This window comes from Esox lucius, chromosome 8 (assembly GCF_011004845.1).
Source record: "Esox lucius isolate fEsoLuc1 chromosome 8, fEsoLuc1.pri, whole genome shotgun sequence".
NCBI lineage: Eukaryota > Metazoa > Chordata > Actinopteri > Esociformes > Esocidae > Esox > Esox lucius.
The window spans coordinates 29679388-29691449 of record NC_047576.1 but is presented as its reverse complement, the minus strand read 5'-3'; the positions used below and the strand labels follow the sequence as shown (position 1 = coordinate 29691449).

Here is a 12062-nt window from a genome sequence, read left to right as displayed (position 1 = left end):
CTGCAAACAAGGTAGCCAAACTCAAAATGCCTATGTCGATACTTACGAAAGGCTGTCTTCATCCCGCTGCGTCAGGGCTGTTCCCCCTCACCTGTTGCGCCCCTCACCCCAGCCACCCAGTCACCTTATACCGGACAGCGGCACCACTCTTCTAGGGGTCTTCCTTAAGCACTAGAATATCTTCCTCTATCTCCAATTTCCTGTCATTAATACCTTTCTGCAGGCTGCTAAACGCAGGGTGTGTGTGCGTGTGTGTGCGTGTGTGTGCGTGTGTGTGCGTGCGTGTGTGTGCGTGTGTGTGCGTGTGTGTGTGTGTGTGTGTTCGGGGGCCGAGCCAGGGGGGTAATGGTGGAGGGAGAGGAGGAAAGTGTAATCAGTCACTGTCCTCATAACTCATTGTCACTTTCACAACAGGCACCTGCTTTATAGCTTTCCATAACCCATTATGGAGACATCCACATCCATAACCATATTGGATTGTAAAAATGACCGGACCTGAACCAGGAAGAAAAAAGGGAAGGAGAAAAAAGCCCATTGAGAAGACATGAAGAGACATCATCCAGAAAGAATGGAACCAGGTGTACTGAACTACAGAAGGTACGTTGTCTGACTTGAACGTCATCGGTCTCCATTAAAAGGGTCCCTGTATACTATGTGAACAAGCAGAGGGAGCGCGTTACACCCTGACTGTGGACAGATGGACAGCCCCTGCTCACAGTCAGCAGGCCGTATGCTGTTTCTGATTGGCTGTAATTAAGATCTACGACACTGCAGCGTGAGAGAAAAGCTGACTGGGCATTCTCAGGAGAAAGGAAGCAGGGGTTCAGATGGGACCGGGCCGAGTGGAGAGTGTACATGCATATGAAGCATGATGGAGTAGAAGGAAGAGTGAAGCTGAATGTTGCAAGCTCTCCTTCTTCCCGAAATGTCAGAGTAAAGTTAGAAGAATTTTGGAGAAGATCTAAGAGGAACCTCTGATCTCCAATGCTTCCTTCTGATCCCTCTGATGTTCTGAGAAGACGACATAAGGAAATGTTTCAAAGAAATGTGTTGATATGGGTAACGACCGTTGATATGGGTGACGACCGTCTTGTTCCCTCCAGTTAGTTGTGAGAACATAAGCTTCAGACAGATACCACAGCCGTCCATCTGGTATCAGTGATGGCCAGTGATGCCGGGCCATCTGCATAGGCACCTGTGGTACCAACGATTGGACCCAGAATGTAATAATAAGTGTAGAATGATTAGAGGCTCTTTATATACTCGACTTTGACAAGTGATGGTTGTCTGCACATGTGAATAGATTCGGACCCGGTGAGGGTATCTTTCCTCGTGAACTTCTTGCTTTCAGCTTTTCACTCAGTTGTCATGTGTTTTACATGATCCACTTGGACAAGTGCAACTTAACCAAAATATATTTTCAGAGATATGAAGATGTTGCAGAATAAAAAGATCTTTTCACAGACATGATAAGGTCAAAATCTTCTCTGCGTCAGCCTTCATGCATGTGTTGGTCTCTCTCTTGTCTCTTAGCCATCTCTCGTAGTGGGTCTTGATGTCTTGGATCTCCCTTTTGCCATCTTCCTCCATCTACTTCTTCATCTCCTCAAACTCCTTCACCTGCATATGAAACTCCTTCTGACACTAGAAAGGTAGGGACAGAAATAGAATAAATAAAGCCTGAGTTTAAAAGTGGTGCTCCCTGCCCATCTTCTGAAATACTAACTCTTAAAAGAGTATCTTAAATAAGTCCAAGCTTGTACACCCCTCACCTCACAAAATAGATAAATAAATGACTTACTGACTTATGGAAATTAACACATTCACTTGCACTAGCTACTTCTGTTTATTCCAATTTGTTTTATTTAGAAACATTGAGATCAATCGTACATTTGTACATAATACTGTTAGAATCGCATCCATATGAAAATTGGGCCCCAAAATGGCATAGGTAGATAAATAAAATCCACAGAAAGAAAAAATAATGAAATCCATACAAGATCAGACAATTTATTGAGAAAACAATATACTGACATCACCTTGCTAGCACTAACTGAGTGTATTAGGTTGAAGAGTGGGAATGAGAGGTAAAGGACAGAGAGTGTGGACAGAAAGATAATAAAAAGACAGCAAGAGACAAAGAAAGAGAGAGAGAGAAAGATAAAGACAGTATGAACCTCAGCTGTGCGTCAACACAGGCTGAGGTCAGGTCATACTAGCCTGGCTTCTGTGAGGAAGATTGATAATCCCATTATTGGGTGTTTATTTATGCACCTTTATTAACCTACATTAAATGATCCCGGTCAGGGCCAGGCTAGGGAGCGACGCTGCATTTTGTGCTCCTCCTAGACCATTCCTTCTCCACCTCTCTCTCTAATCAGTTAAATTTACTATTCCATTCAGAGTGAAATAATAAGGTAATTATGCAGGCCCTCCGACGCTTCCAACGCCCCCACCTCCCCGCCTCCCTTCCCAGGCCCGCTGCTTACACGCGGCTCACACCCTCATTAGCTGTGATGGGAGTTGACATTGAATTTCCTTAAAGATTCCGCAGACGTCCTCGACTGAGAACCTGGCGCTTCCAGATTAATTTCTTCGTTCACTTCCAATCAGTGTCACAGCATGGAGGTGATGAGGGAGGGAGAGGAGAAAGAGGGAAGAGAAAGAAAGGAGGGACGAGAATGCGGAGGTGCCATTTAACGCCTGATTTGACAATATCACCAGCGTGAGACCATGGGCTTTACTGACCATATGACCTGACACGAGAAAAGTCAGGGTCCTATGCCAAAATGTTTCCTGCTATGGGGAAAACTCAGGACCCTATGCCAAAATGCTTCCAGTTATGGGGAAAACTCAGGACCCTTTGCCAAAATGTTTCCTGTTATGGGGAAAACTCAGGACCCTTTGCCAATATGTTTCCTGCTATGGGGAAAACTCAGGACCCTATGCCAAAATATTTCTTGTTATGGAGAATACTCAAGGGCCCTTACCAAAATGTTTCCTGTTATGGGGAAAACTCAGGATCATATGCCAAAATCTTTCCTGTTATCGGGAAAACTCAGGGCCTCTTCCCAAAATGTTTCCTGTTACTCAGGACCCTATGCCAAAATATTCCCTGTTATGGGGAAAACTCAGGGCCGCATCCCAAAATGTTTCTTATTATGGAAACACTCAGGTTTCTTATTTCTTATTATGGAAACACACTTACCAAAATGTCTCCTTTATGGGGAGACAAGACCTCTATGTAAAGCTCCAAACCTCTGCCCAGAACACCCTGTCACGTACCTGCTCCAGCTCCAGTAGTTTCTCCTGCATCTGGCTCTCGTGGTACATGGTGAGCTCCTCCAGGGCAGCTGTCTCTCTTCCATCTGCTGCAGCCGCATCCCATAGAAATGCTGCATCTGCTGCGATCTGAGCTGCAGCTCCTGGTACTTCTCGCATTCCAGCATCAGCGTCTGACTGTTGGACAACTCTGGGGAAACGCCAAGAGAGACACAGACAGGAACATGCAATGAGGACCCCATACAGGAGTCATTCACGGCTCATTCAGGTCTTTTAGTTCCGAACTTCCAAGGTAACGTTTCCAAAAACATGTACATGGAGATGGAATAGGGAGTTAGAGAGTTACATTCTGATTGGAACAGAGTAGAACAGAAGTCCCCCATATCGTGCAGTTCCTTGAAGTGTTTTCCCTTATATATGGGGGACGTCTTCTCACAGGCACCTCACTGAGGTGTTCGCCTTACATCAGTCCAGCCAGATCCACTTTCAATTCTCATTTCCATGTATCGATCTAACAGTGGCTCTTATCAAGGCTGACTCTTTCGAGGCAAAATACACTCAATGCATACAATAATGAGAGCAGAATACTTTTGAAAGTTAAACCATGTAAAAAGTGTTGTATTGATCTATAGTAGGCCAAAAAGGTATTTTACCAGTATTTTCATGTCATATTAGTATGTATCACAAAGCCAATATAAAATTGTTTACATTTGGGAATAAGTAATATTTCATTATTCAGCCCATGCCCCTCAACTCCAATAACATTTTGTCTCACCATGGTCAAAAGTTTGGGAATCTTCAAGTTACTGTCTCACCTCAATTTTGGCCTTGAGCGACTCTATCTCTTGGACAAACTTAATGTTGAGCTCCTTGATATTCTCGCTGTGGAAGCAAAGGGAAGGACTCATGAGAGGAGACGAGGAAAAGACAGCAGATAGTCTTGAGGTATGACTGTATGACTGGTAACAAAAAGGTTGCTGCTTTGAAACACCAATCTGACAAGTGAAAAATCTGTTCCTTTGCCCTTTGAGCAAGTTGCTTTCATTTCAATTACTCCTATGAGGAGAATATGATTAATCAGGTTGAAGATCTCTCCTGTCTTTCCACACCAATGGTGAAACCACTTTTTCGTTCATGCTGGGACAGCAGGCTGAATGTAAATGTGTCACCTTCTCCTCCAGATCTGACTGGGTGATAAGGATCTCCTCAGTGCCGGTAACCTCCTTGTCTCTCTTCAGACCATGGTCCTCCTTGTCAGTGATCTTCCAGATGAGCAGACAGCCGTTCCCAGATGCCATCAGCAGGTACCGGTCATCAAACATGATCATCTGAACACGTTTGTGATATACTCACTCAAACCGACGATTTCTGTTTGCTTCAATCCGTTCATCCAGACAGGTAGTGTGTGGTTTATTACACCCCAGGGGCTGAATTTTGCTGGGTCTTATTGCCTTATACCACGAGGTGATACCTTGGTGATGGGTGAAGAGTGGACTTGGCGCTCAATCCACTCCCGGATGGACAACGGGTACTTGACGGCCCTGATGGCTCCGATCTAGGTCCCCGTGAAGAACGTCTGTCCGGAACGGGGCATCACTATAGCGGTGTAGGCTACATTTTCAGCAGGCACCTCACGTAGGATTTGAAAGACAGAGGACAGCCAGGGGCTGAGGATATTGCGGATATGTGCTAAGGCTATCGTACGAAAGCCACAGTACTGCAAAGGGATGCAAGATAGGAAAGGTGCAGGGAAAGTGGTGTTATCGTGAACGCGTCATCACTCCAACTCATTCAGAATGCAAATGCACACTTTTAAGTGGAGCTGAGTTACCCTCAGGGACTGCTTCACTGAAGTAGATATTCTGTCAGTTAAAGTTTTGTTTACTTCAGTGCCACTTGGAATGCACATAGGCTGATGCTTAAAAGAGGCAAACATCCACTATTCAACAGGCCCCCTGATCTATTCAGCAAAAGCTAAATTTTTCTCACCAAACTCCAGCAGCCCAGAATAACTCTGATGGACTGCATCCTCCATCCTGCCTCCTCTCACTGTCAGATGTCCGTTACTCAGGTATGACAAGAGGGGACAGCAAAGTGAGAATATTAAATGGGTGCAGTCATTATAAAGGGGATGGTAAAAATTATTTGAAACAGAAAAGTCTCCTTTTAGGGGCTTTTCAGCTCAGCCGAGTGTGATAGAAAAAGATGTGTTGCTCCCCTCATCTATTTTGGCATCCAGGTAACTGCCTAGTGGAATGTGTGATGCAATAATACTGATGCAGCCATCTTTTCTCTCTATCTGAAAGCAGTCCTCAGAGGAGAACTTCAATGGATTCTCAGGAATTTCTGTTCTGTAGTCGTTTTGGTTTTAAAAGGTCACTTTAGTTTGTTATGAATGGAAGGAAAATGCCTTTGTCCTGGCTCTTGTTCTGCTCTGCTCTCCCCGGAAATGTTGTCTGAGAAATGTTATTTCGTTGACCTCTGGTTAAAGTATTAGTTTACTTTATTTCTTATCTTTGTCAATATGTCTACTTTGTTAAATACATATAGGTCCAAGGCAAAGTTAACATTAGTTAGTTATGGTAAACTCCCTTTACCTGGTAATTAGGTCTTAATTAGGAACTTCCCCAAACATACTTTGTACTTTTTACACTTCTGGATATAATTATATTTTTGGAGTTGGTTTGAGTTGATTCATTTATTTTATTAATTTTTACAGAGTGTATAGATCACATGAGGTATAAATAATATACAGTTATAATTAATATTTTACAAACTCAGAACAGCATATCACAACTCTAAATGGAAATGTCCACCTATAGTAAGAACTGGACCTTAAAATGCTCCACTCACTTGTTAATACATGAATCGCCAATATATCATTTGTGTTTTCAATACAATGTCAAGAAAATATTTTCCATCAGCTGTTGTTACAAAGGGCTTTACTGTGACCCAGCCAAGACCTCCAAGACAAAGCCAAGTAGTTTGCCAGAAAAAACTCCCAAGAGAGAAGAAGCATTTTATTTGGTACTATTTTTGGGTCTCATTTGACAGTCCTGGATCTCTTTCAGGACACAGTCAGACCCGACGGCAAAAACAGTCTTGGCGTCGGGGGAGATGGTGACGCTGGTGTAGCTGCAGGGCCTGATGATGCTCTCTGCCTCCCTTTTGCCTGTCAGGGTGTTCCACTTGTACACAGCCCCCCTCCATGCCACACAACACCAGCCTACGGTCGTCACCACTCCAGGCTACGGAGCGCACCTAGAGACAGGCGAGGGGCAGTCCCATTAAAATGCATAAAGGACTCACCTGGGAACCATCCCGCAGTTTAGTGAATGGCAACTGATTCTAGCCTATTAACACAGGCAGAGCAGTGCATTCCCTTCCCCCAAATGACCTGCTGCACACCCAAACCTCATTGTGATCGGTGATGTTATTTGTCAGACAGTGTGAAATCACGGTTAGAAACGTAGAAAATAATTGGGGAAAAGAGCGTACACCCGATAAAGGGCTCGTATGCTCTGACAGCCGGCCTTGAATCAGTGTGTAAAATTACAAATAGCTGAGACAACCGTCACAAACCAGGACACTATGTAGACTTCACACAAAGCCCACAGAAACAGCACAGGCCAGGACACTGTGTAGACTTCACACAAAGCCCACAGAAACAGCACAGGCCAGGACACTGTGTAGACTTCACACAAAGCCCACAGAAACAGCACAGGCCAGGACACTGTGTAGACTTCACACAAAGCCCACAGAAACAGCACAGGCCAGGACACTGTGTAGACTTCACACAAAGCCCACAGAAACAGCACAGGCCAGGACACTGTGTAGACTTCACACAAAGCCCACAGAAACAGCACAGGCCAGGACACTGTGTAGACTTCACACAAAGCCCACAGAAACAGCACAGGCCAGGACACTGTGTAGACTTCACACAAAGCCCACAGAAACAGCACAGGCCAGGACACTGTGTAGACTTCACACAAAGCCCACAGAAACAGCACAGGCCAGGAAACTGTATAGACTTCATTAAATCTGATCGTAAGAACAAGCAAATCTTATTTGGTATTAAAGTTCCAGGTGCGTACAGAGTGGTCCAGAGAGCAGGTGACGATGATGGTTTTCCGGATGCAGACTGACAGGCACCACCTCAGTGGAGGACAGCGGGGTACCGTAGAGGTGACCGCAGTTAGTGCTGACTGCTAAGGTCTCTTCTGAGGGTCTGAGGACCAGCGAGACGATCTGCTGCCGCTCTGCCTGGCCGGCCTCGTGGCTGCATCGACCTGGGGGGGATCTGAATGACACACATTACATTACACACACCATACATGGGGACACACGCACGCCAAACAAAGTCGCTGTAACACAAACACACACAAGTATAAACACAAAGGCAGAGATATTTTTGGAAGCCTCTGTACAAACAGATAAATAGTTCTCTGTTTGAACAGAAGATGCTTAGTGTGAGTCATTTTAAATCCTTAGAGGGGGCTTTTCAAATAAGGATTGTTGCTGTGTAATCAATTTGTTTTCATCCAAAAACCTAACTGAGAAATAATTGAATGGAAATGTAAGTATTATACTAGAGCAGCCAATAAAGCCTCATGTAACACCAGCATTGTTATTTTTTGAGCACATACAGATGCATAAATACACTATGATTAATTGTTTCTCTTTAATGCTTTTAGAAACAAATCAAATACAAGTAGTCAAATATATATCAACATCCCTTCCTCCAATGGGTCATTTCTTTTATTAAATTGCGTGAAATCAAGCAAATTATAGTATTTGGCCGAATTCATGTGAAATCCTTTCTATACGGCTCCCTTGAGGGATAGGGATACATTGGGGAGGGAAATTCTGTCACCCTGATCTCCTTGGTTTTCCCGTAGTTGCCTCTGTCGTCCGTTCCCTCAAACGGACAGACTGAGCAGGCAAATCATTATGAGTAAAACTATGATGACCGTAACCCTTGTCAAGTGAGTTTGGGCCTGTTCATCCATTTCCTCTGTTCATCCTTTTCCTCTGTTCATCCTTTTCCTCTGTTCATCCTTTTCCTCTGTTCATCCTTTTCCTCTGTTCATCCATTTCCTCTGTTCATCCTTTTCCTCTGTTCATCCTTTTCCTCTGTTCATCCATTTCCTCTGTTCATCCATTTCCTCTGTTCATCCTTTTCCTCTGTTCATCCATTTCCTCTGTTCATCCTTTTCCTCTGTTCATCCATTTCCTCTGTTCATCCTTTTCCTCTGTTCATCCTTTTCCTCTGTTCATCCTTTTCCTCTATTCATCCTTTTCCTCTGTTCATCCATTTCCTCTGTTCATCCTTTTCCTCTGTTCATCCATTTCCTCTGTTCATCCATTTCCTCTGTTCATCCATTTCCTCTGTTCATCCTTTTCCTCTGTTCATCCATTTCCTCTGTTCATCCTTTTCCTCTGTTCATCCTTTCTCTCTGTTCATCCTTTCTCTCTGTTCATCCTTTTCCTCTGTTCATCCTTTCTCTCTGTTCATCCATTCTCTTTGTTCATCCTTTCCCTCCATCAGTTCTTGTTGTCTTAACTGGACTCTAACGGCATGTCTTGCGTGATATTCAAGAGCACTAATGATTGGTCAACATTTCTAAAATGGCTCTGGTTGGTAGCGTTTTATTACATGGTAGATTGGTAAGCGTTAGCCCTCAGCCAGTCTCTACTCATGTCCACCTGTCTGATTCATGAGACACGTCGGCCTTTGTGGTAACACTCATGTCCCATCACAGTTCTCCAACCTCGAATGCCACCAGCCTGCCTGCTTCCGTCTCCACAATCACCCTCTCCTCAGAGATCCAGGCATGGGAGAGGAAGGTCTGGTTCTCCAGTTTCTGTAATGTGGACAACTTCAGAACCCCATCTGCGTAACGGAACAGCTTGAACACCTCATTCCCAGTCACACAAATGCGGGTGTTATAGACTCAACCTGACCCGGAAAGATACAGGGTGACACAGCGCCATCAAAATACAGCTTCATAACAATTTAATACTTCATAATAATATAATACTAGTAAGCAGCAAATACCAAGACGGCTATTTAATACCATGTCTATATACATAATAAACAAAATTATACTGCAATTTTTCAAGAACATGGAGATCATTCCACACCACCCCGGTTTTGCCAGTGCTTCTTCCACGGCCCCTCAATAAAAAGAGAGCTTTACAACCAAACCTGGTTAACCGGATTAGCAGCCACGCTGGTTTTCACTACAGCCATGACCTTCCGCTTCTCCCATGTCCATTAAAAGAGGGTGTAGTTTGGGGCCCCTGATTGGCCGATGAGATACTTGTAATTGGTGGGGAAGGCTGTGGAGACGGACTCCTGGACAGGGACGTCCGCTCCATCTAGCATGCTTCCTGTGGGGCGGGGCATGCTGCAGGTCATACACGGTGATGGTGGCCCTCTCTTCTTTGAGCTGATAGCGAGGGCGTATGTTCTCCGACTCTTGTCCAAACCTAAAGACCAAAAGAAAAGAAAAAAAATCACGACTTGGTCCGAAAGGTTGTCGTAGTCCTGAGGTGTGCCACAGATACCTGGAATGATCTTCTGCTATTTCTGATCGACGTTATAACGAACACAGTTGTTCCCGGGTTGGGAAGAGGACATTGGCTACACCAGTCTGTAAACAAAAGCTGATCTGGCAATGGGTGATCACTGCAGACATTGCAATATCCTGTCAAAGCTGCACACTGTGATCTGCCAGGGAAGGAAACAAGAGAAGTAAAAAAACTATTTAGAAGGTTGTTGATCTATGTGGCAAGAAAAAACCCTATGGACACTAATTCAATTATTTAAACCTATATTGATCTTTTTTGCATTGACCTGAAAAAAACTGTCCGGGTCTTGTAGCCTACAGTGCCAAACAAAGGTTGTTGAACAATACTGTTATTTTTCAGGTACACTCAACGCATACAGTACGAAAATGCAATTAAAAGATGACTATTTGACAAAAGCACAGAATGTCACCTTTTATTTCTGACACTTTAGTTTTAACTCTTAATTTTGTAATGTAATAAATATAAAGCTAGTATTTGGTCACATATGTCTTGACAGCAATGACAGCAGTGGGTTTGTGACCCATTGGCATCAACACTCTTTGTACCATCCTTTGAGATGCTTTGCCAAGCCTTTACTGCAGCCATTTTAAGCTGTTGCTTTTGGGGAGTTACTAACTTCAGTCTCTTCTTCAACCAAGCGAAATGCATGTTCAGTCTGATTTAAATCAGGTGACTGACTTGAATTCTGGAGGTTGTTAGCAGGCCTGTAGCTAATCCAAGGAAAGGTGGATATGATTTACGGGCCCCATGGTGTGGCGGGGCCCATTTATCATAATAATGTCAATGTCATAAGGGGGCCCAGGATTCCTGGCCATGGACCTATATGAATGTGCATTTCACTCTTTAAAATATTTTTAGCCTACTTTTTCTGCCTTTACAGTACTTTGGAGATGTGCATACAGCAGCCACACCATGTATCAAAATAAACTACTGTATTTTTGTATTTTAAAAATACTAAAATACTTTTACACGGGAGCATAAAATCACTTCACAAACCTTCCATCTATCGGCCTATTTGATCTATCCCTTCACCAGTACAATGACTCAGTTGATTAAGTAGACTGTTTGATAGCAACAGCTTTTCTCTTATCAACGAGTCATGAAATATATCTGATATATTGTGTAATTTGTTGAGAACAAAGTGAACTGAACTTGAACTTGACTTGAACGTAACAACGGTCAATGGAAACCAAAACCACCAACTGATTGAGGGCTGGATTGGAACTCACACCGAAAATCAAAGTAAACAACTGAAATCACAGGCTGTTCCAACTTGCATGAAACTCATAATGTGACTCATTAGTGTTTAATGCCCCCACGCGCCTGTATGCACTCCCGACAATGTCTGGGCATTCTCCTGATGAGATGACGGATGGTGTCCTGGAGGATCTTCTCCCAGACCTGGTTCAAGGCATCAGTGAGCTCCAGGACAGTCTGTGGCGGTACTTGGTGGCGTCGGATGCACCGATACATAATGTCCCAGAGGTTCTCAATTGGATTCAGGTCTGGGGAACGTGAGAGCCATTTCAATGGCATCAATGCCTTTGTCATCCAGAAACTGCCTAGATACTCTGGCCATATGAGGCCAGGCATTGTCCTGCACCAGGAAGAACCCAAGGCCCAGTGCACCAGCGTACGGTTTGACGATGGGTCTGAGGATTTAATCCTGGTACCTAACAGCAGTCAGGGTACCGTTGGCTAGCACGTGGAGGTCTGTGTGACCCTCCAAGGATGTGCCTCTCCAGACCATCACCGACCCACTGCCAAACCACTCATGCTGGATGATCTTGCAGGCAGCATAACGTTCACCACAGCGTCTCCAGACTCTTTACATCTGTCATATGTGCTTAATGTGAACCTGCTGTCATCTGTGAAGAGAATGGGGTGCCAATGGTGGACCTGCCAATTCTGGTGTTCTCTGGCGAATGCCAATCGAGCTGCATAGTGCTGGGCTGTTAGCCCAGGACCCACTAGAGTAGGTTGGGTCCTCATGCCACCCTCATGGAGTCTGTTTCTGGTAGTTTGGTCAGCACACCAGTAGCCCGCTGGAGGTCATTGTGTAGGGCTCTGGCAGTGCTCCTCCTGTTTCTTCAAAGGAGCAGATACCGGTCCTGCTGCTGGGTTTATGCCCTTCTATGGCCCGGTCCAACACTCATTGTGTAATCTCCTGGTATCTCCTCTATGCT

At 44.4% G+C, this 12062-nt stretch overlaps 1 protein-coding gene across 1 annotated transcript in view; it reads right to left on the bottom strand.

The window, feature by feature from the left end:
• LOC105011931 (cilia- and flagella-associated protein 57) overlaps positions 1-11717 on the bottom strand; it is a 30866-nt gene extending 19149 nt beyond the window's left edge. Inside the window, 12 exon segments of the mRNA XM_034293856.1 lie at positions 1467-1644; positions 3286-3359; positions 3362-3470; positions 4098-4241; positions 4452-4610; positions 4754-4928; positions 6334-6485; positions 6487-6543; positions 7429-7582; positions 9043-9175; positions 9539-9774; positions 11686-11717. Coding sequence (XP_034149747.1) covers positions 1467-1644; positions 3286-3359; positions 3362-3470; positions 4098-4241; positions 4452-4610; positions 4754-4928; positions 6334-6485; positions 6487-6543; positions 7429-7582; positions 9043-9175; positions 9539-9774; positions 11686-11717 — 1603 coding nt within the window.
• Between the last annotated feature and the right edge of the window lie 345 nt (positions 11718-12062).